The 24,485-nt window shown below is 38.2% G+C and overlaps 2 protein-coding genes across 3 annotated transcripts; both read right to left on the bottom strand.

Moving 5' to 3' along the window:
• Window positions 1-492: 492 nt before the first annotated feature.
• Window positions 493-11,723, bottom strand: LOC127799293 (GDP-mannose 3,5-epimerase 2). 2 transcript variants are annotated; one of them, XM_052333207.1, is made up of 7 exons: window positions 11,556-11,723; window positions 10,041-10,451; window positions 2,288-2,381; window positions 2,061-2,190; window positions 1,848-1,980; window positions 1,088-1,295; window positions 493-979 (listed from the first exon to the last, which is right to left on the bottom strand). In XM_052333207.1, exons 2-7 carry the CDS (start codon window positions 10,448-10,450, stop codon window positions 824-826), a joined length of 1,131 nt encoding a protein of 376 aa, XP_052189167.1. In that variant the 5' UTR covers window position 10,451; window positions 11,556-11,723; the 3' UTR covers window positions 493-823. The 2 variants fall into 2 exon arrangements, with proteins under 2 accessions (XP_052189167.1, XP_052189169.1); XM_052333209.1 differs by lacking the exon at window positions 11,556-11,723 and adding an exon at window positions 10,683-10,774.
• Window positions 11,724-16,142: 4,419 nt separating this feature from the next.
• Window positions 16,143-18,414, bottom strand: LOC127800652 (3-ketoacyl-CoA synthase 11-like). Its single transcript, XM_052335392.1, has 2 exons — window positions 17,419-18,414; window positions 16,143-17,120 (listed from the first exon to the last, which is right to left on the bottom strand). The coding sequence occupies exons 1-2, from the start codon at window positions 18,202-18,204 to the stop codon at window positions 16,338-16,340; spliced, it is 1,569 nt and encodes a 522-aa protein (XP_052191352.1). The 5' UTR covers window positions 18,205-18,414; the 3' UTR covers window positions 16,143-16,337.
• Window positions 18,415-24,485: the final 6,071 nt, after the last annotated feature.

Below are 24,485 nucleotides of genomic sequence, written 5' to 3'. Positions count from 1 at the left end.
TTATCATATATTTTGATAATTTTTAAAATTTAAATAACATTATTCCTTTCACTCATTTTTAAAATTTAAATTTCTGTTTCTATATATATTTTATTAATTAATAAAATTCCTTTCACTAATTTTTAAATTATTTTATTTAATTTTATATTTTATTATCTATTATGAAAATATGTTGACTATTTTTAATTATCTAGGTAAAATTATTGTAATTCTAATAATAATTATTTTTATTTTTTAATTTTTTTAAAATCTTTTTTTAAAGATGAATTTAGAAAATAAAATATTTTTATTTTTATTTTTTAATAATTCATATTAATTATAAATACTAGTTTAATAATAAATTCATTTTTGATATTAACAAATAATTTTAAATAAATTTAGTAATAAAAATATTTTAATAAAAAAAATCTTATCTACCTATCATATGCATGAACAAACACATAAAAAAAAAAAATACAACTAATAAATTTCAAAGAATTTAACACAACCTAATAAAAATCTTAAAATGTTTCCAACTTTATTTTAATCATATCATATCTTGATCCGAAAAACATTCCAAACTTATTTTAATATCTCTCATATTGCACATTTTAACAAACGACCCTTCATAAATCCAAAAGAAAACAAAGCACCACATCGAGGTGGTTGATACATACTGCCAATAAATCAATACAGGAGGAGCATTGCAAGACATAGAAAGATGGTTACAGCAGCAAGAGAACTAGCAGAATCCATTATAAATATGCATCGTCGCATTGATCAAATTCAAATATCTATCCTTCAAACGCACAGACGCCAACTTCTTTGCTTGGTCTAATCCTATTCATTCTTTGCCATCGGCAGCGCGGAGAGAGCCCAGCTGAACCGGAGCTTGAGTTCCCACAACTTTGGATGATCCGTAAACCGACAAGTCAACACCCCGAGCCTTCTCTTTCTCAATCTGCTCTTTGATCCAGAAGTAGGTGATTCTCAACCCGTCCTGTAAGGCATCAAGACGTGTCCGGGATATGACCGGTGAGTTCAATAGAGAGAGTGGATCTGGGGGACACTTAGACAAAGCCAAAATACTAGCATCAACACAACATACCTTAAGTCTCATTGCAGGAGCCCAGCCGAGCTTCTCCTTTATGAGAGTGTTGTCCGAGTTTCGCCCACGAACACCCTCTGGCCCCGGGATATGGTGGATTGGCAACTTCTTGTCCTCGAAGCTTAGAACGATCTCAGCCATCTCGTTCATGCTCACCATTTCGTCACTCCCAATATTCACCGGCTCTCTGAAGTCTGACTTTGTCAATCTGGACGTAAAGAACTCTTAAGTCAAGACAAAACCGACAAGAATACAGTGCCCCCCAAGTTAAAAGGAAATAAACTGTTGGCGCATTTGAAGTACAAGACCACAAATAGCCCGACCAGCACAAAGTTTTTTCACGCGTGTGCTGGTTGAATTGTCTGGTCCTACCTCATTTTGACTCTTAAAGAGATGTGTGGCGCTGAAGTTCTGTTATAAGTTCTATCACAAAACTCCTTAAATATAATCTTCCAAAACAAATCTATTGCTAACGCAGATTGCCAATGCTATGAATCTCCTTCAATAGAATCACACCAAAATACATGGAAAAGACATGAATTCAATTTTATACCCCCATTAAGATCAATTTTTTTTCCTGTTGACAACATGAAAAGAGTTTCATATAGTTGGAAGACTTAGACCTCAAAAACAGTTGCCAATACAAGATTCCTGAATATCAACATCAGCCAGCATTGGATCTCCATACAGTTTTGGGTCCAAGAAAAATCACATTTTGATGCAACTCCAGAAAGAAAATGTATATGGATAAGAAGCCTACCTCAAGACACCTTCGACACACTCATCGATGAAGGTGAATGAGCGGGTTTGCAGCCCATCCCCCCACATCTCAAACTTGTCGGTGGAGGTGATGACCTTTCTACAGAATGCAGCCGGTGCTTTCTCCCTCCCACCTGCGGCCACCAAATAAGTTAAATACATTAATAATAGAATTCCCAAAAGAAACTCATCTCAAGTTACTTTCTTTGCCTACCCTTCCATGTGCCAAATGGTCCGTAGATGTTGTGGAACCGTCCGACCCGGCACTCAATGCCAAAGTCCTTTGTGTAGTGCTTGCATAATTCCTCCGATGCAAGCTTCTCTAGGCCATATGCATCTTGAGGCTAAAATTAAACCACAGGAGGATTTTACCTATTTTGTTGAAACAATCCCAGTTGATATATGTAATGCAATCAAGATATATTAGTTGCAGGGAAAAACCTCTGCAGGCCAAGCATCGGACTCCTTCAAGCTCACGTTAGTGTCCAACTGCTTAAACTCGGGGTAAATACAAGCACTGGATGCATAAAAGAACCTGCAGGCAATACAAAACGTCATACTGTCAATTTGAATATGGCAAAATCTAATAACAGTAACTAGAAGCAAGTAGCTGCAAAACTACATACAACTGGATTTTCTATCAAAACACCATTGCCCGGCAACTTCATGGCTTCCAGGGTGTTTCGTGTGATGAAGTCAATTAACTCCCTTTAAATGGGTTGAAATAACCAAGACTACTCAGCCATACGCCTTTCTTCAATAACAATACAAAAGGAATTGAAAAGAGTTTTAACAAAGGAAACAATAAAATAATCTATGAGTTAACTTTTGGCATGGATCTACGAAATTGTGCATTGGTAGTCAACGAGCTCCATCAAGTTTTACACCCATGGAGAGCAGACAACATTTAGCTGACGGCAAAGCAGAGACTAGGCATTTGAAGTCCACAAAGTTGCATTAATATATTATTCTTCTTCCCATTTCACCAAAAGAGAGTATACACTCTTTAGCATGAATAGACTACAACATATCAAGCCTAAATCTTACTATGTGGGGCAGCTACATAAATTCTAGTTAGCAAGCCAGTCATTTCTATTATGGCCTTATCTTTTGTAAAGCCCTTATAACTCATTATCCCTAAGATTATCCCATCAGATTTTCATTTGTCTTCCTTGACCTCTTTTACTTAACTAGTATTCATATAGCATAGCAATTCTATTGTCACACATGCTAAAAGACAATAATCAGGTTTGATCATAAAGTGACTTCAAAAGGAGAAATCAATTATTGTCGGTGCGTGTACAAACAAATAACAGAGAATATTTGATTGATGCCAGTTAGTCGTTAATTGATAAAAACCGAAAAAAATAATAAAAAATAATAAACAGATTTAGTAAGTTGAATACAACAAACTTCTTAACTCAGCCAGGTTTACACCCATGGAAAACAGACAACATTTAGCTGACAACAAACTACAGAAGGCATTTGAAGTCAACACAGCTCCTTTAATAGGATACTTTGCTTCCCATTTCATCGGAAGAGAGTCACCCTCTTTAGCATGGATAGACTACAACAACAACATTATATCAAGCCTTAATCCCACTACATGGGGTCGGCTACGTGACTTCTAGTATTCCAATCATTTTTTTTTTTTCACCTTATCATTTGTAAGACCCTTATAATTCATATCAAACCTTAGAGTCTCTGTTGAAAACGTGACTTAAAAGCTGCTGATATGGTTTGAAAGAGTCAAAATAGCTGTTAAAGTTAGTCTTATCCATAACTAATAAATTAGTAACTATCCGATACACTTCAGATTTCTTAGGTTGTTTGTTAGCTGATTTCTAGCTAATTTTCAGCAATTCAGTTTTACATCTTTGATGTATAAATATGTGTTTTTACTGCTCAATAAAATATTCCAGCCTTTGCATTCTCTCTATCCTCTGCATATCTTTTCATATAGCTTGTTCTCATTTCCAACAAATTGGTATCAGAGCTTTTTTCTTGAGGGACCTGTGAGATTGAGTAAGCCCAAACACAACCCAAAACAGCTATCACCTATCTTACACAACACACAAAACCCTACAAACCATTTTAAATGGATTCAGAACCTTCATTCACTATTCTTGCACCACCAATGTTTGATGGAATAAATTATCAAAGTTGGGTTGTTCGTATGGAAGCCTATCTTGAAGCAAATGATCTTTGGGAAGTTGTTGAAAATGAATATAAGGTTCCTCCTTTGTCAGACAATCCAACAATGGCACAAATCAATAGTCACAAAGAAAAGAAGCAGAGAAAGTCAAAGGCAAAAGCAAGCCTATTTGCAGCTGTCTCCTCATCCATCTTCACCAAAATTATAACGTTGAAAACAAGCAAAGAAATCTGGGATTTCTTGAAGCAAGAATATGAAGGAAATGAAAGTGTCAAAGGTATGCAGGTGTTAAATCTGATCCGAGAGTTTGAGATACAAAGGATGAAGGATTCAAAGACAATCAAGGATTACTTTGATAGACTTCTCAGTATTGCTAATAAAGTAAGGCTTTTTGGTACCACATTTGATGATTCTAGAATTGTGAAAAAATTCTTGTTACTATTCCATAAAGGTTTGAAGCTACAATCTCATCTCTGGAAAACACTGAAGATTTGTCAAGTATTACTTTGATAGAATTGCTAAATGCTTTACAGGCACAAGAACAAAGGAGGCTTATGAGGCAAGAAGGATCTGTTGAAGGTGTTTTTCAAGTCAAATCACAAAGCAACAATGGTGGCAAGAATAAGAAAAAGAGGCAGGACTATAACAACCCAAAAGTTAGGATCTGTTGAAGGTGTTTTTCAAGTCAAATCACAAAGCAACAATGGTGGCAAGAATAAGAAAAAGAGGCAGGACTATAACAACCCAAAAGTTCAGGGAACAGCTCTCAAGCTTTTCCACCATGTCCCTATTGCAAGAAAATCAATCATCCACAAAACAAATGTTGGCGGAAGCCAGATGCAAGATGCCACAAGTGTGGTCAGTTGGGGCATATACAGTTGGGGCATATGGAGAGTAGGGTTGGCAATGATTCGATTTGGTTTCGATTTTTGCTAAAACCATAACCAAACCAAACTTAAAATACTAAAACCAAAACCAAACCATTAACCCATTGGTTTTAAAAATTAAAAACCATAACCAAATCATTCGGTTTTGGTTTTAATCATGATTTTTTTAGTTTAATCCATACCAACAAATAAAAACAAACTCTTACAAATAGCATTCATAAAAACTTGTTGATCTGCATGCACTACATTATGCCTTTCACAGTTGTGGCAACTAACAATAACATTATGCAAACATATATCTAACTATTAGGTGAAAATCCTAACATTAACCCCATGCTTTTGGCTTCAAATTGACGGTGCCTCCTAAATTGCAATAATTTAATTTATTTATACATCTAAGTGACAAACATAAACACACCCACAATATATATTAATATTTGATCAAAAAAATCGATGCAAGTGCGGAGGGAGGAAATATAAAGTTCGACCTTCCAATTCATTACAGTAAGGGGAAAAAGAATCAAAACAGAGGAGTAAAGAAAGAAATAGCAAACACAAACACATTCTTAAACATTACAGATTTACATAAAAATATAGAATGGAAGTTAGATTTAGATTTAGGCATTTGCGCATCAATCAGACCAAAATAATAAATCAAGTCAAAATCCCTAATTTGTGAGTTGCCGAGAGAGAGAGAGACCTTGTTGTCGGCGTACAGAGATAAATTGCATAAGGCAATTCAAGTGTGATGCTCAGAAAACGAAGGTCCACGACTCCCGACTCTCCTGGTCGACGCTTCTTATGTTTCGATTATTGCTCTCAAAACTGTATTTGTATTACAGAGAGGGCGAGGAAGGGCGAGATAGGTAGTGAGAAAAAGCGAGGGCGAAAGAGAACGGATCGAGAGAGAAGGGGAGAGGGAAAAGAGTTTGCTACTGTTTACAGGAGTGGACGGAGCGAGAGTAAGAGAGAGGCAGAGAGCGAGGGTGAGCATGAGCGAGAGGGGTCGAGAGCGAGGGCGAGCGAGAGCAATAAAGGTAGAGAGTGAGGGCGAGTGCGAGCAAGAGGGGCCAAGCCCTAGTGAGAGCAAGAGAGAGCCAGTGAAGGCGAGCGAGAGCAAGACTACAAGAGAGAGGTAGAGAGCGAGGGCAAGCACGAGCGGACGAGCAAGAGAGAGGAGGCCGAGAGCGAGAGGCAACGAGGGTGAGAGAGAGCGAGAGCGAGGTCAAGAGAGGAAGGAGGAGAAGAGAAGGGTTTGCAAGTGGGCTGGGCTGAGGTGGGTTCACAAGTGGGCTTGGCTAGGGTGGGTTTGGGGCTGGGTTTCGCAGTCGCCCCTCTAATATATAATATATATTATATATATATATATATTATATATATTTATATATTCGGTTCGGTTACCCACACAACGGTTCGGTTTCAGTTCGGGTTTTGGTTTGGTTTTAGTGAAAACCATAACCAAACCATACCCATTGAAACAGTGTTTGGTTTTTCCCCAAATCAAACCATTACCCAGTCAAACGATTTTTAATCGCGTTGACCGATTCGATTTCGGGTCAGCTCCCACGGTTTCAGTTGCAATTGTCATCCCTAATGGAAAGGGTATGCAAGTCTCAACAACACTTGGGAGAAGCCAAGCAAGCTGATAATCAACCTCAGGAGGAGTAGTTGTTCACAGCTTCATGCCTAGCCACCTGTAGCTCAACTGAAAGTTGGCTTATAGACAGTGGTTGCATAAATCACATGGCGTATGATCAAGAGCTTTTCAGAGAAATTGACAAGAGTGTTGTCTCCAAAGTCAGAATTGGAAATGGAGATTACATTCAAGTCAAAGGAAAAGGGACAGTAGCAATCGAAGGGCATTGAGGTTTGAAATTAATTTCAGATGTCTTATATGTTCTTGAAATTAATCAAAATCTGTTGAGTGTTGGTCAGTTGCTTGATAAAGGCTTTAAGGTGTTGTTTGAAGACAAGTGCTGCATGATTAAAGATGCAGCAGAGAAGTGTTCAAGGTCAAAATGAAAAATAAAAGCTTTACATTGGATTTTATGGGAGAGGAGCAAGCTGCTGTACTCAAAGAAGATTCCAACGTTGTTTTGTGGCATACGAGGCTGGGGCATTTTCATCATGGTGCTCTAATGTACATGAAGAAAAATAATCTTGTGGAAGGTTTGCCTGAATTAGAAGAGGAACTTCCTACATGTCCTGCCTGCCAATATGGGAAGCAAACAAGGCTTCCTTTTCCAAAAAATAAAGCCTGGAGAGCTACACAAAAACTGCAGTTAGTACACACAGATGTGGGAGGACCTCAAAAAACATCATCTTTGAATGGCAGTAACTACTATATTGCTTTCATTGATGATCACATAAGAATGTGCCAGATTTATTTTATGAAGTTTAAATCTGAGGTTGCTGACATTTTCTGGAAGTTCAAAACTTGGGTGGAAACTCAAAGCGATTGCAAGTTGCAAGTGATCAGGTTTGATAATGGAACTGAGTATACCTCAGAAAGATTTAATAAATTCTGTGGAGAAGCAGGCATTGAACACTAGCTAACAGCATCTTACACTCCTCAACAGAATGAGGTTGTGAAGAGAAAAAACAGAACTATCATGGAAATGACAAGGTGTTTGTTGCATGACAAAAGGCTGCCAAAAAAGTTTTGGGCTGAGGCTGCAAATACAACAGTTTTTTTGCTGAACAGATTACCAACAAAAGCTGTCCAGAAAAAGACTGTTTGAAGCATGGTATGGATACAAACCAAAGATGTTTAACCTAGAAACATTTGGTTGCTTGTGTTTCTCTTACATTCCACAGGTTAAGAGAGACAAGTTGGACAAGAAAGCAGAACCTGGGATCTTTGTAGGCTATAACTCAGTTTCAGAGGCCTATAGGATCTACTTTCCACAAAGTAACAAACTGATCATCAGCAGAGATGTCAAATTTTTTGAGTCAGACAGCTAGAGTTGGAACAATGAGAAGAAGATTGAAGTTCGGGAGGAGAATGATGATATTGATGATTCACGAGTCAGAGGAACCAGATCTCTCTCAAATATTTATCAAAGATGCAATGTTGCTATGATGGAACCTACTGGATATGAAGAAGCTGCAGCAGATCAGAAATGGGTGGCTGCAATGAAAGAGGAGCTTAAGATGATTGAAAAGAATCAGACATGGCAGCTGGTGGACAGACCTGAACATAAGAAAGTTATTGGAGTAAAGCGAGTTTACAGAACCAAGTTCAATCCGGATGGTTCTGTAAACAAGCAAAAGGCCAGACTCGTTGTCAAAGGATATGCACAAATGTTTGGAGTGGATTACTCATAAACATTTGCCCCTGTTGCTAGATTGGATACCATAAGAATGTTGCTGGCCTTTGTTGCTCAAAGGGGCTGGATTATACACCAAATGGATGTCAAGTCAGCTTTTCTGAATGGATACTTGAAGGAAAAGATTTTTGTTGAACAACCTGAAGGATTTACCGTTCAAGGACAGGAGGAGAGGTTTATTTGCTGAAAAAGGCCCTCTATGGTTTAAAACAGGTACCAAGGGCCTGGTATAGCAGAATTGATTATACTTGGTGAACTTAGGCTTTGAAAAGTGTCTTAAGTGAATTTACTCTATACGTAAGGAAAGCTAATGATGAATTACTTGTGGTGTCTTTATATGTTGATGATCTGCATGTTACAAAAAGCCATGAGGAGTTAATTGGCTGCTTTAAAGAAAGTATGGAAGACATGTTCTAGATGACAGACTTTGGGAAGATGTCATTCTTCATTGGTATGCAAATGCAGCAAAAACAACATGAAATTTTTGTGCACCAGCAGAAATATGGAAAGGAAATTCTCAAAAAGTTCAACATGGAAGAATGCAAGCCAACTACTACAATGAATCAAAAGGAAAAATTATGCAGAGAAGATGGAGCTGAAAAGGTTGATGAAACGCTGTACAAAAGCCTAATAGGTTGCCTGATGTACCTAGCAGCAACTAGGACAAACATCATGCAAGCTGTAAGCCTTTTGTCAAGGTACATGCACTGTGCTCGCAAAATTCATTTACAAGCAGCAAAAAGAATTGTTAGATATGTCAAAGGCACAGTTGATTATGGCTTAAAATTCAATCAAGACAAGGATTTCAATCTTCATGGTTATTCTGATAGTGATTGGGCTGGATGTGTTGATGATATGAGGAGCACTTCTAACTATTGTTTTAGTTTTGGTTCTGGCATTTTTTCATGCTGTTCTAAGAAACAAGAAATTATAGCACAGTCCACAGCTGAGGCAGAATATGTAGCAGCCACAGCTGCAGCAAATCAAGCTCTTTGGATCAAGAAACTTATGGCTGATTTACAGATGAAGCATGAACAAGGCACAAAGATTTTTGTGGACAACCAAGCTGCAATTTCAATTGCTAATAACTCAGTGTTCCATGGCAAGACAAAGCATTTGAAGGTTAAACTCTATTTTCTGAGAGAAGTGCAAAAAGACAGAGAAGTGCAGCTGGTTTACTGCAAAACTGAAGACCAAAATGCTGATATATTTACAAAAGCACTACGTAAAGCTCATTTTGAAAATTTGAGGCTGAAGTTGGGAGTATGCAGCTCCAAAGTCAAGGAGGAGTGTTGAAAACGTTACTTAAAAGCTGCTGATGTGGTTTAAAAGAGTCAAAATAGCTGTTAAAGTTAGTCTTATCCATAACTAATAAATTAGCAACTATCTGATACACTTCAGATTTCTTAGGTTGTTTGTTAGCTAATTTTCAGCAATTCAGTTTTACATCTTTGATGTATAAATATGTGCTTTTACTGCTCAATAAAATATTCCAGCCTTTGTGTTCTCTCTATCCTCTGCATATCTTTTCATATAGCTTGTTCTTGTTTCCAACAGTCTCCCACTAAGTTTTTTTTTTGTCTTCCTCTTAACTCTTTTACTTCATTAGCAGTTATAGAACGACATAGCAGTTCTGCTGTCACACATGGTAAACGACTAATCATTTTATATCATAATGTGACTTCACGAGAAGAAAAGAATTATGTCGGTGTGCATACAAACAAATGACGGAGAATATTCATTAGATGCCTGTTAAAATGCAATAATTAACTGGTAAAAACTGATAAAAATTAGACAGATTTAGCAAGTTGCATATTACAAACCTCTTGACTCCGTTGACCCTTGCCGCTTCAAGCATGTTAAAACTGATCATTGTGTTGTTATACATAATCACAGAGTGGTTGGACTGAATGAAGCCCATACCACCCATATCAGCAGCAAGGTTGAACACATGATCAACTCCAGTCGTGACCTTCAGACAATTGTCCATCACCCTGAGATCAACAAGATGGAACTCATGACAGAACATGTCTTCAGTCATGTGTTCATTCTTCTTCCAGTCTGAAGCAATGATGTAATGACCCTCGCTTTTCAGTCGCCTGGCAATGTGCGATGCAATGAACCCTCCTGCACCGGTTATGGAAATCCGGAGCTTTTCAGAAGGCCAGTATGGTTCCCTCTCAAGGTGCTCGTAGGTGTAAGCTCCATAGTTAGTTCCACCAGTGCTTCCCATTCTGCCAAAATCATGAAGAAGAATGTGAATTCTGGTAGTCAGATAGGTAGGGAATGGAGAAAACAACTTTGACACCATCAAAAGCAACAAAATAATTAAAGCCTCTATCCATTTCCACCCCTAGAAAAAGAAGTTTGGATACAACATATCAAGATTAGGGCATCCCCAAATGTGCGAGGCTCTCCCGCGCGCCATGCATGGGTCAGGGAGGGTTGTTTTTCCACATCCTTACCCAGCTTTACAAAAGGACTATTTCCATCGTTTGAATTTGTCACGTTCCAGTCACAAAGTAGCAACCTTACCATTGCAACCAAGGCTTTCCCTCTACCACAAACCAAAATTAATGTCAACGAACTTTATTATCTTACATACCACAGAAATAATTGGTAAAACTACCAATCACAGACATAAACCCAAAGCCGACGAAAAATAGTTCATAATCATAGTCTTTCCATAGAACATGAGAGCAAAGAAATGACAAGAAGCAAAGCAATAGCAGAATCCATAAATGCGCATGCCCAAAACCAGTAAAGGGGGAAACATCTGTCGTACAATTATTATATAACTACCTAAGGAACCTGGCAACCTAACCGCATGAACTCCGAATCAGTGAGTAGTAAAATTACAGGCCAGAACTCAAAATCAGAAATTACACCGTAAAACCACAACGATACAGCTTATAATGTACACCACCAAGTCCTTGCAGAAAGCAAAAAGGAAGTGGGAAGAGGGTACAGGGAAATGAGAAATCAAAGCACAGGACAAAAACCACCTTTTAACTGAAATCACATAGAAATTACGCAAAATAAGCTAGTTCATGAATGATAATTAACACAAAATAAGAGCAAATCTCCAAGCACGTCCTCCTAGAACAAGAGTGCAAGAACCCCGAACAATCGTAGCAGATAACATCAGAAAACAGACGATACAGCCAAAACCCAGATGAGATAACAAGCACAGAATCGAGACATTGAGACACCAAACAAGAAGCCCGCGAACGAAAAACTAAATACCTCTCAATTACAGTTAAGAAATGACTCAAAGTAAAGAGGAGAAACGAAGAAACGGACGAAAAGAAGGTAGGGGAGGCAAGAAAATGGACTACCTGAAAGGAATTGGCTTCGAGAGCTAGAGATAGCTTCCAAAATTTGTGTGGTCTCTTCGTCGACAGAGAGCAACCCGGCGAGCAGATCTTGGCAACGGTCTCGACGGTTTGGGGCCTATATATAGACTATTAGTATTATAGAAGGGCCACTTCGCCCAGCGACGCTTCTCTCATCAATCATCGCGTCCTTTGGGCCTGTGTTTAATTTTTCTTTTTTCATAATATTTCCTAATTTTTGTGGACAGAAAAATAATGAAGGGCGAGGGCCATCTCTCTTAACATTGCCTTTCATCACTTTTGGGGCATGGTATTTGGTCGGCCCATTATTTGTAGGTCAGGTGTGAAATGACTATAGTGCCCCCCATAAACAATCTCTTCCCCAATCTCCAGTTACAAATTCAAGAATTAAAAGGAATATATCACTACTATTTTCAAGAATTAATTATCATAAAAGGACAGCCGGGAGGGAAGGCCACGTTCTTGGCAATAATTGAGGCCCCTTTGGAGACCGCTTAAAACATAAACATGTTTCTCATTGGGGATTATATAGTAATTAATATAATAATAACAATAATAATGCATTGCCCATCACACACACACACACATATATATATATATATATTACCTGTAATAATTTTGTGGACCCTTCAAATAATGCATCTTGATACTGGGAATATTCCAATCAATTTATTTGGTGTGAAAGTTATTTTAATAAATATTTTTGAAATCAGGGACCGGCACAAATGCAAATGTTTGTACATTTTGTGCAGAAGAGATCGAAATTCTGCAATTGCAAAGAACTTTCCCGCTTGCCTTCGCTCTCTTAATTTGCTTCACTATCATGACTTGACAATGGCAGCTTCATGTCGTGGCTGCTTGCTGGTTGCTTGTTTTTATTTATCATTATTGTAGTCTCTGGATTTACGAACCACCAAAGTTAGCTTATCGCCACCCCAAACTTAGTTAAGTTTCATTTCATCTCCACATGGTTGGTTCCATTCCCACGAATCAATTAGGTCTATTTAAAGCAAAATTATACATATACTTTAATCACAGTAATGAAGTCGAATGCATAAACCCAAAGTACACTGCACGTAACACTTTCGTATTCTCTTGTGTCTAAGTTAAAAAGTAAAAACGGGTTATCTTACAGAACTTGGCTTGATATGATTAGGACGAAAGAAAAAAAAAAAAAATGTTAATTATTGAGCATGGCATTTAATTGGACTCCATTGTAACATTCTTCAACGTGTTTGATTTGGATGTTGTTGAAACTTTTCTTGAGAAAAATCAACCATAAGATTGAGCTAAGCAGTGGCTAATCTCATTGACAACGATGCGTCACGAGTGCTTGAACGAAACTTTATTTTATATTAATATTCCAAAAAGGTTTTTTGGAATGGTGTGTGTGGTGGCAAAACGGACAACTGAGTGAGATCGTATTTTGGCTGTGGGGACTGACAGGAAGATAATGGGTGGATAATATTTCAGAACACGTGGTAGGCCCAACAAGGACAATGAATGTCACGTGCACGGTCTCTGTCCAGTTAGTTGGGCTGGGCCACCTGCAAGGCCTAATTTCAAAATCTGAGCTCCGATTCTTTCTGTTCCTGTTTGAGTATGGTGGTCCGATGCTCCGGACTGTTTGGCCATACATGGGCTACTCCTGGCCCAAATTCATCCATTTCAGAAGGAATTGGGCCTGTTCAGTTTAGAACACTAGTTTCAACTACAACATTTCCGTGAAGGATTAAACACTTTCTTCTTTCGTTTCTTGTTTTCAGAAGTAAACTAAGAATAGAAGTTTGAAAGCATTACTTTCATGAGATTTTTTTTGTCAAGGAAACATGTTTTTTTTTTTTAATTTATTTCTATGCCGACGAAGAAGTCGTCAAATTTTTATCTCTAGTTGCTAAGAATTTCTTATCTTTTTTCCTTTTATAGATAAGTAAAAAAGTAACTCGAGATAATTTTGACAATTTGTATTTTTAAATACATGCTTCTTTAGCTGAATTTTGGCATGTGATGTTGCTCATCTGCATGGCATACTAGAAGTACAAGTTATATTTTTTTTTTCTTTAACAAAATAAAATTATCTCAAAATTATTTCGTCAAAACACTATATATTTTGTAGTAGGACTCATTTGAAATCTTGTTATTAGCATAATCGATAATTCATTCGAATTAGACCCACAACTTCAAACTCACTCTACTACTGTCACCTTAAATGGTATATATTAACTTTCGGGTATTGATAATAATACTAACTATTATCATTTTACTTAAAAAGATCAAAAGATGCCATTTCTTATTTTCATAAAAAAACACAGTAGTTGTTCAGTATCCATCCTTGTCAGATTCTGATTCCTATAGCAATCAACAATTATTAAGGTTTTCATGATTTGGACACACGATTTGGTTGAGAGGGTTTCCAAGAGAATTTTGGGGGTCACGTCTAAGCTAAGCTAGTTTTGGTTTATGCCTTCTAATATTATTTTGTTGCACAAGGGTTTTACTTCAATTTTACAAGAAGAAACTATGTGATTAGTAGCGTGTACAGAAAAATCATCAACCCTCCGAGATGGATGAAAATACCCAGAAAGAAAATATATCAAAATTATAAGATAAGATGTCAAGTAATTTGCGTCCCAGTTATAGATTATTTCGAAACCATAAAATAAGAAAACTTGTCTATGCCATAGTTTCAGGTTGACTAAACGTACTCCAGGAGCAAGTATATATTTTGGGACAGCTTATATAATTAAGATGGAGAACTCCCCATCATCTAATCTCAAACTTATTTGATTGCATTGTTTATCTGTATTATTCAACCGCGAACAAATCATTAAATGTTGAGATAACAACTTAAGTTAATCAATATTTATTCATATCTTAATAGAAAAGCAACTTCAATTGAGAGCAACTTGAAACTCTCTCCTAATTAATTTACTTTGACTAGTCTTATGAAAAAAAAAAAAAACTCATATATAATAGTTATTGCAGAAAAATATCGACTTTTGTTCCATTTTTATTTTTATTTTTTGGTTGAGTAATTGATTAAGGGCGAAAAAGGGGTCACAATCAAGATTGGTGTGCATGCATGTGGATTAATATTTATTGATGATATTCTTAACCACCAGGTATACTTGATTTATCAATCATATATGTGGGGAGGGAGGGGGGTGTACATATATATATATATATATATATGAATGCTTGCACTTCATCTCCTACTTATTTCACAAGCCTTCTTTCCTCGACATCGTTGAACTGCCAACTGTTTTATCACTTTGACTTAACCTTCATCAATGAGTTCACGCCACTGTTCATATCATCAAATGAATAACAATTAATTATGTCTGCACAATCTGTGGTCATGTGCATCGATCTCCCCATAAGGTCGAAGATAGACATAAATATAATATTATAATTTCTATGCTACTACCCAAAGCAGTAGGCCGGCGACCATTGCCGGTGGACTCGTTGGAGTTTCAAGAACTCAGTCAACTCGAAACTACTTGTGGGAGTGGGATAGCACAGAGAGGCGAAGTAAACTTATTGTTTAACAATTGAATTGAAGATATCAATTAAGAGGGCCAGTTTTGATTGCCCCACCAGACGGCAACTTGGAGGACAGGAGGAAACCGCCCACCTAACCGCAGAGGCCAAAGCTGGACACAGTTTGTTGACATATATATAATTTCTTCACTGGTTGAACTGTTCAACTACAGAGCAACAATATTTTCTTTTCTTGACAAGAAAATTCTCAGCTTTGATGACCCAAATGGAGAAAAAACTGAGTTCCCTCTTATTTTAACTCTTCCAGTCTTCGGAAATCAGCCATATCAGCATGCAGTATGAACTAGGGAGAATTTCTGTTTCGCCCCTCTTTCATGACTGAATAGCACTTGAGCCCCGTAAACTAATAGATGGGATGTGTTCAGTTTCCCTAGATGGGGTCAAAATGCAATTATGAATTATCCCACAAGCATGAAAGAATAGAACCAGACAAAGTCTCCTTGAATGGTTGCATGACAGCTTTGCCTCAAGCCTCAGTCCCTGAGAAGCTGTCCCCAATTTGCAGCTTCTTTCCTAACATTTAAAGAAAGGATTATTCAAAAGGACCCGGTGCATTTAGTTTACGCAAAAGCTGTCAGCTTTCGGTGCCTTTTCTTCTAGAACTTGGTTTCGATTTCTTCCCCATCAAAGAAATACCAGCTGGTTCAATCTTCTCCATTGCAGGATTTTAGTGCCCCAATGGCCCTCCTCCTCACAAGTCACTAACTTTCTCTAGTTTCTTGGTTATTTTCAGGGAAAGAATAAGAACAAATTTGGAGAATTCCTAGTGATTCTGCTTATAATGAGATGACACAAGGAAAAATGCTATCTTCAAGTTTATGCGAACCGAGTAATCAACTCCATTAAAAAGCTATAGTTTGGAACATGGTTGCCAAAAAGATCTTAAAAATTTAGAATTATGGCTAATTGCTTTGGGTTTTAATCCTTCTAACAATGATAAGAGACGTCAAACATTGATCAAAAACCTAAGGTTTCAGTGATGAACAGAGAGGCATTGGAGAATAAACATTGGATCAATGGACAAATCCCGTGTATATTTAGTACATTCAAATGATCAACATACAGAGAGAACAAATTCCAGCAGAAGGGATTGACATTTCAATTAGGACTAATTCCTCTCAAGACTATATCCCACAAACAATCATTTTTTTTTTTTTCTGTAGAGAAATATGATTAGACCCTCCCGGAAGAATACGAAAATGTTCAAGAAACAATCTGTGCTACTTTGGGCACATGAACTGGGAACTCGTGAATCTCATCCATCCAAGGGTTCTTCTCCTTGGCCGGATTAATCGTCCTCAGCGCGCGCCAAACAGCGCTGTTGCACTTAAATCCTGAACCAAAAGCAATCTGCCAAGTTCGGTCACCTTTCCTAATCCTTCCCTTAGCCTCAGTATAAGCCAATTCATACCACAATGAGCTGCTGGAAGTGTTCCCGAACCTGAAAAGAGTCATTCTTGAAGGCTCCATGTGCCATTCGGAGAGATCAAGGTTCTTTTCGAGCTCATCGAGCACTGCTCTGCCACCGGCATGGATGCAGAAATGCTCGAAAGCCAGCTTGAAATCCGGAATGTAAGGCTTAATCTTCATCTTCAGCACCTTCCTTGCCACCAAAGTAGCAAAGAATAGGAGCTGTTCTGACATTGGAAGAACCAACGGGCCAAGTGTTGTGATGTTTGTTTTCAAGGCCTCTCCAGCCACAGCCATTAGGTCTTTTGACAGGGCAACTCCAATTCTCTTGGTTTCATCTTCCTCCTGGAACACACAGCTGTAGCACTTGTCATCAGCTCCCTTGTGGGTTCTCACCGTGTGGATGAGCTGGTACTTGGAGCGGCGGCGATCGGCAGACCGATTCGAGAGCAGGATGGCGGCGCCGCCCATCCGGAAGAGGCAGTTTGAGACCAGCATGGACCTGTTGTTGCCAAAGTACCAGTTGAGGGTGATGTTCTCCATGCTCACCACCAAGGCATAGGAGTTTGGATGCACCTGTTGCACACAAGAATGGGTTGTTCAATGGGGTAGCTAATAATGCTACTTATCCAGTGGGCTAAACACCACAAGCGAATGGGAGGTGTTTAGGACACGAGATAATCAGCTAACTACTAGTTATCCAATGCCCTAAGACCACAAGATAGAAAAATCTCATTATCAACTACCCATCTCAAAACATCAATCCATAGAGTGACTGTTAGGCATGCAACGTGCAGAAATGCTGACCTCAACGGAGCCAACAATGAAATAGAGCATCAACCAAAGCAAAGAGAGCACTAATTAATTGACAAACCTGTAAGAGCTGCTTCCCAAGATCAATGGAAATTAGGCCCGCACTGCAGCCCATCCCACCAAGATTATAGCTCCGAATGTTCCCTCTAAGTTTGTAATGGTTTACAATCATGGCAGAAAGCGATGGAGTCGGATTGAACAAGCTGCAATTCACGATTAGGATGCCGATATCCTTGGCTTTCACCCCAGTCTTCGCTAGCAGCTCGTCGATGGCCCCAAACATCACCATCTCCGCCTCGTTCCTTGCCTCGGCCATGCACGGATTTGGGGGCACTCTCAGAATTGCTTCAGGGAAGTAGGTCTTTTGCCCCAATCCGGACCTCTCCAATATCTTCTTCTGGAAGGCTAAATTCTCTTCAGTGAAGGTCCCGGCCAGTGCTGATCTCTCCATGAAGATCTCTCGGGTGCACGTTCGAGCTGGCTCGGGCTTGTAACAGGCGAAATCCACCAAGTAAACCTTTCTTGGGCGGCTCATGAAGTAAAGGGTGGCTAGGAAAACCATTAAAGCTGAGCAGAGAATGACTGTGACAAGATTGAACTTGAGCTGGTTCCATAGATGGAGAAAATCTTCAACTCCGAGAGTAGAGAGATGGACAGAAACAAGCCCGAGAAGGGGAATGAGGAAGAGGTACATGGCGTGAGAGATCAAGTAATGGTAGCCAAGCTTCACGTATTTGAGCCTAACTGATAACAGAAAATTGGGCAGATTATTGCTGCTGCTTCTTTGCTCAGCAGAAGCAGAAGAGGCGGGTTCCCCTTGAGCGTTCGGTTTCCCATCGCCCACCATTTTTCTTGGCAAACTAAATCAAAACCCAGAAATATATACGCCTGGAAGGAGAAAATGAAGATGAGCCAGAAGGAACAAAGAGTGGAAGAAAAAGGAACAGAGCTCTTACGAATGGGGAGGGAGGGAGGGAAAGAGAGAGATTTAGAGAGAATGATGGCTTGACGGCAAGGGGGGACGTGAGAATTTAAAGGGTGTTTACGTATGGGCGAGAGAGAGAGAGACAAAGGGGGGCGTATGGGCGAGAGAGAGAGGGGGGGGGGGGGAGGTGGGCGATGCAACTACCCCAACGAACTTTTAATTGTGAATCCGCCATGGCATTGAATTCCGCCAGCGTAAGGGAAAGCTGGCTGGCCTGGGTTTTGGGTTTTCCCGCAATTTCATTTCTCCTTTGGGCATGCCCTTTTCCCCGACTAATTTCCATTCTGCCACACCCGACTCCCCGCCTCTGGCCTATAGTCTCTCGCCACGTGGACATCGCCCTTCCTCTGCACGTGCCCTGGTCAGTGACCTATCCCGTGCATCCGCTTATAAAAACTTAAAATTGGAAAATGTTGTTGGTATACCTTTGTGTACACCTTGATCTACATAAAGGTATATTAATGATAAAAAAGTCCTTCATGAGGCACAGGGTATTTTGATCATAATACCCCCTTATATAGCCCAAAATATACAAAATGAATGTACATCTAGCATGATTTCTTAAAATTTCATTATAATAGCGCTATAGACATGGTATAGCAAGTGGAGCACGGATAAAAGGAATTCAAATGAATGCAATGAATTAAAAAGTAAAATTATTATTAAAAAGTAAAATTATTATTAAAAGATAATAATAAGACTGAAAGATAAATTCTACATAAATTACGTCAAAGGTCTAACTCTAAATATATATAAATTATATCTGCATCTAGATTTACATTAATAGTGCATCGAAAGAAAAGTCATTCGTTTCTACGAATTAGTAGAGTAAAACTCAGACATCGCAAGTTAATCAAAAAAAAAAAAATCATCACAATGATCTAAAATATATAACGATAGCAAGTTCACAAGTATCAACTAGTCTTGATAGATTTCTTTGGAATATGATAGTTAATAAATGACATTATATAATACAAGAAAATAAAATTGGGTTTTGTTTTAATGAAATGGCGTGTGATTTCTTTTTCTTCTTTTGTGTGATTGAGTGGAACACTTCTCGTTGATGCTGCGTTAAATCAACAGTACATATTGGGTAATCCCTTCCCTTTCCTTTCACTAATGTTGTCGAAGGGTGTACAGCCATTTAATGCATCCAATGGTGGTACAAACATTTGCCCATCTCCTCCCACCATTTCACCCTTCTCGTACTAAGCATCTTCAAAGGAGTTGTCATTTTGAGTGTTAAATTATTTATTTGTAATTTTAAATAATATTATGATACCCCTTAATTATACATCTTGTCAAAATAAGAGTGTTATTTTAATAATTTAATAAAAAATATAATTAAAATTTTAAATTTCAAATCTCAAATCAAAACCCGTGTTTAATACTAAAATACTTATTTTAAATTAAAATCAAAATATATAATTCTAACATAAAATAATCAATTTAAATTCTAATAATTAATTAAAATAAAAATAATTATATATATAATTGATTTTAACTTGCGGATTCAGAACCTTCCTTCCTCTTTTATGCCTCTCTTTTACATCCATCTCGATGACTCTCCCTCACTTACCTTCACGGTTCACTCTCGTCGATCATCGTTTCACCCTCACCCTTGCTCGATCATTCCTTCTTGATTGTTGCCTTGCCCTTGCTCACTGCTACTCTCAACTCTTCTTGCTCTGTTGCTCATTGCCTCGCCCTCGCCTGCTCGCTCCTCTGACCTTCCGTTGCTCGTTACTTCTCTGGCTCTCTCATTTCGTCTGGCCTTGCTTGCTAAACCCCTATTTCAGGTTATATATGAATTTATAGAAATTGAAAAATAGCCGTTAGATTTTACTATTGACAAATGCAACATCTCCATTTTTCTTATTTCAGGAGTTGAAAAAATGACACCACAAGAAAATTATTGTCATTTTACGGCCCCATATGTCACTATTGTTAGAGTAAGAATTTTCTGATCTGATGTGTCATTTTGACAATTACAGAAATGACACCCCATATGACAACTCCCATTGGAGTTGCTCTTAAGCTTAATTTCTTAGTAATATTTTTATTATGCACATCTTAATTTTAGTAAGCATGTTACTTTTGGTACCTCAATATATTTTAATAATGTTATATTATTCATACTATATAATTAATTAATTATATAAAGCCTCGTTTGCATTTGCACTGTACAAAATTATTGTTATAATTAGAGTTGAGTACAGAAAAGGGGGTGGATTCGGTGACGTCTAATTGAATTCAAAGCTGTCGACGCGACGAATGGGGAAAAAGGACGTCCACTTTGTCGTTTAAATGCTCGTAACTCCCAACAAGAAGCTGTTCCCAGCCCCAGCCAGCTGGCCGAATCAGGCCCGGTGCGTGCGTGTCCACATTCAACATCCGCGCGTGACTGACATTCACTTTCTCGGCTTAGGCTTGGGCTCTTGAGCTGGGCCTGGGCCTCCGCCAGAACTGGTGTGATTAGATGGGCCTGGGCCTCTGCCAGGACTAATGTGATTAGATGTGGCTTCTGCTTGGGCCTCTTTCGTGACTGAATAGCACTTGAGCCCCGTAAACTAATAGATGGGCTGTGTTCAGTTTGCCTAGATGGGGTAAAACTGCAATTATGAACTATCCCACAGGCATGAAAGAATAGGACCAGACAAAGTCTCCCTTGATGGTTGCATGATAGCTTTGCCTCAAGCCTCAGTCCGTGAGAAGCTGTTGTTGGGACCAATATACCAACTCCCTTTTTGTGAAAATCTATGAAGAAATAAAATAACTACCCAAATATCAAGTAAATTCACAAAAGTCAAGGAGATAACTAGTTTACATGAAAACTCCCTCAATCTGAGGAGTAAAAAACTACAAGATCGAAGTCCATCTAAAAGCTCTATTAATATTATCAAATTCAGATTACAAAATTCTCTAAATAGTCACAAGAAGCAAAAGACAAAACAGAATCAATCTTATCTCAAATCAATAAAATAACTAAAGTGATAATAAAGAACAGACTAAACCAGAAAGCAATACGAAGACGACTCGATTCCCAAGAATCTCAGCCTCTAAAACAAATCTCCATTGACCAGATCTTAGAAACAAAAGTCCACAATGTACATTCCAAATTTCTACTTGATTAGACCAAAATAGACCGTCTGATCGCCTTTATGGTCACCGTTGCACAAGCAAAAATAAAAATCCGAGGCAAACCACAAATCAAAATGAAAACGGCTCAAATCTCAAGGATTCTAGCCACCAAATCAAATCTCCACTGTCCAGATCCTAGAACAAGGAGTCTCGAAAATACCCTCATAATTTAGATCAATCATATCACAAACAACCATTTAATCAATTGTTTGATCACAGTTGCATAAGCAAGAACGAAAATCTAAATTTCTCCCAGAAGTTTGCCATTTTTCTTCTGTTATTCTCTTCCATTTTCCGCACATGTTATGCATGAATTTTATACTTTAAAAGGCTAAAAAAAAACCCTAATTCATTAAGTGTATTCTAATTCTGTGAAATAAAGATATTAGAAAAAAAAATTGAGTAATTCTTTTATGAAATGCCCCAATCATTATCGGGCCATCCTCCAACTCGAAAGGAAAATCGACCCAACAAATCTCCCCATTCACAACCAGTTGAAGGAGATCGCCATCCCAGCAATTGATCGACAAGTCTCAAGTTTCTCCCTAGGTAATGCTTTTGTCAACATATTAGCTCAATTATCATCTGTGTGAACTTTTTCAAGTTCCAAAGCTTTGGTATTTAAAACATCACGTATCCAATGATATCAAACATCAATATGTTTTGACTTTGAATGAAATGTCGGATTCTTACCAAAATGAATAGCGCTATAACTATCACAAAATAATACATAACGATCCTGCTGGAAACCGAGCTCCTGAAGATATTTCTTCATCTATAACAACTCTTTGCATCCCTCTGTAACTGCAATGAATTTTGCCTCAGTAGTCAAAAGTGCAACACACTTTTGTAACCTGGATTGCCATGCCACAACTCCACTTGCAAATTTTACCAAATACCCTAAAATAAATTTTTGAGAATCAACATCTCCGGCCATATCAACATTAATGTAACATACCAATAATGGTTTTTCACCCCCAAAGGTGAGACCTAACCTAGATGTCCCACACAGATATCTCAAAATCCATTTAACGGCATTCTAATGCTCTCTTCCCGAACTAGAAAGAAAATGACTAATTGTACCAACTACATGAGCTATGTATGGTCTTATACACACCATGGCGTACATCAAACTCCCTACTGCTGAAGCATACTGAACTCATTTTATGTCATCTTTCTCTAAATCTGTAGTAAGACTTTGTTGACTACTCAATCTAAAGTTTGTAGCAAGAGGAGAGCTAAAAACTTTAGATTTATCCATATGAAACCTCTAAAGCACCTTTTCTATGTACTTCTGATGTGACAAAGATAATGTCTTTTCTTTTCGATCTCGAACAATTCTTATACCAAGAATTTGTTTTGTAGGTCCCAAATCCTTCATAGCAAAAGACTTACTGAGTTGTTTCTTCAACTACACAATTTTGACTAAGTTCTTTCCCACAATCAACATATCATCATCAACATAGAGCAACAAGATGATAAAATCATCGTCAAATAACTTTTGCACAAACACATAATGGTCTGAAGTGGTCTTCTTATACCCTTACTCCCCCATAACTGATTCAAACTTCTTATACCATTGCCTCTGTGCTTGTTTCAACCCATAAAGACTTTTCTTCAAATGACACACATAATCCTTTCTTTCCTCCTTAACAAAGCTTTTTGGTTATACCATGTAAATCTCTTCCTCCAAATTATCATGAAGAAAGGCTATCTTTACATCCATTTGCTCAACCTTTAAATCAAGACTAGCAGTTAAACCAAGAACAACGCAAATGGAAGACATCCTCACAGTAGAGGAAAAAATCTCATCGAAATCAACTCACTTCTTCTGACTAAATCCATTAACAACTAGTTTAGCCTTATACCGAGGTAGCAAACTATGTTCTTCATGGTTAATCCTATAAACCCATTTGTTTTGCAAAACCATTTTTTCCTTAGACAACTTTACTAACTCGAACGTGTGGTTCTTGTACAAAGAATCCATCTCATCTTCTATGGCTTTCCACTACTCTTCCTTGTGTTCATCTTCCAAAGCTTCATCAAAGCTTTTAGGTTCTTCCCTTTCAGTAAGTAACGCATACTCACTAGGATCGTATCTCGTAGATGGTCTTCGATCTCTCATGGATCTTCTAACTGGATGAAGGTTCTCGGTAGTTGGTGTCTCAACATGATCATCATTACCAACCTGTGTTGGAGCATTTATACTAGATGAATCAATTTGAATCTCATCCTCAACTTGACCCTGAATAAATTCGGAGGAACTATCTCTAAATCAACCAAATCATCTCTATTCTGAATTGATTTTCCAGACTTATCAATATCTTGAATTGTCTGATCTTCAATTAACACATCATCTCTATTCTTGATGAATTTCTTATCAACCGGATGTGACGCCTCGTCCCCACTACCGGGTGTCACTGTAACCCAAGGTTACGTCAATAGGTCCCACTCCAGAGGCCTGTTATGCCCTAACAATAGGAGAATAAAAATAAGGTGGGCGCCCTAGATGGGGTCCAGGCTTCACCACCTTCGGCCATCGAGAACTCAAAGTCTAAGACTCATAAGCAGCTGAAGGACACTCGAATCTTGAGTTTGACCTGTGTCTCATAAGTAGATTAATAAGCTGCAATTAGGGTATATCATAACTTACTCACACAAAGTGCTCATTAAAAGAAACAAGTCCAACTGACAAATACAGACAATGTTCAACACAACCATAAAATAATTACAAGTCACTAGACCCACATCCCAATCATGAATTTCCATTCTCGTCATCTAGTTGGTCATCGACATACACTACATTCCTCTTACCGGACCTCGAGCTATCTGTGTAGTTAGTGGGAATAAAATGGTGAGTTATGGGACTCAATAAAGGTAATATGCAATGTAGTAAATTATTAAGCATGACATCATAGATAAATATGAAGTGCAACATGTATGTAAGCTCGTCCACTGCACCTATCTCAGGCTCTAGGTGCCTCCTAGTGGTTTTCTCTGAG

Source organism: Diospyros lotus, chromosome 4 (genome assembly GCF_014633365.1).
Source record: "Diospyros lotus cultivar Yz01 chromosome 4, ASM1463336v1, whole genome shotgun sequence".
In the NCBI taxonomy this organism is placed as follows: Eukaryota; Viridiplantae; Streptophyta; class Magnoliopsida; order Ericales; family Ebenaceae; genus Diospyros; species Diospyros lotus.
This window is presented reverse-complemented; position numbering and strand designations above follow the sequence as displayed.

Excerpts from the sequence above, each read along its gene's own strand:
- LOC127800652 (XM_052335392.1), bottom strand. The coding sequence starts at position 18,204 with ATGGTGGGCGATGGGAAACCGAACGCTCAAGGGGAACCCGCCTCTTCT. Across the intron at positions 17,121-17,418 it reads TTGGGAAGCAGCTCTTACAG|GTGCATCCAAACTCCTATGC; the intron begins GTTTGTCAATTA and ends TGTGTGCAACAG.
- LOC127799293 (XM_052333207.1), bottom strand. The coding sequence starts at position 10,450 with ATGGGAAGCACTGGTGGAACTAACTATGGAGCTTACACCTACGAGCAC. Across the intron at positions 2,191-2,287 it reads CCGATGCTTGGCCTGCAGAG|CCTCAAGATGCATATGGCCT; the intron begins GTTTTTCCCTGC and ends GTTTAATTTTAG. Across the intron at positions 1,981-2,060 it reads ACCATTTGGCACATGGAAGG|GTGGGAGGGAGAAAGCACCG; the intron begins GTAGGCAAAGAA and ends TGGTGGCCGCAG.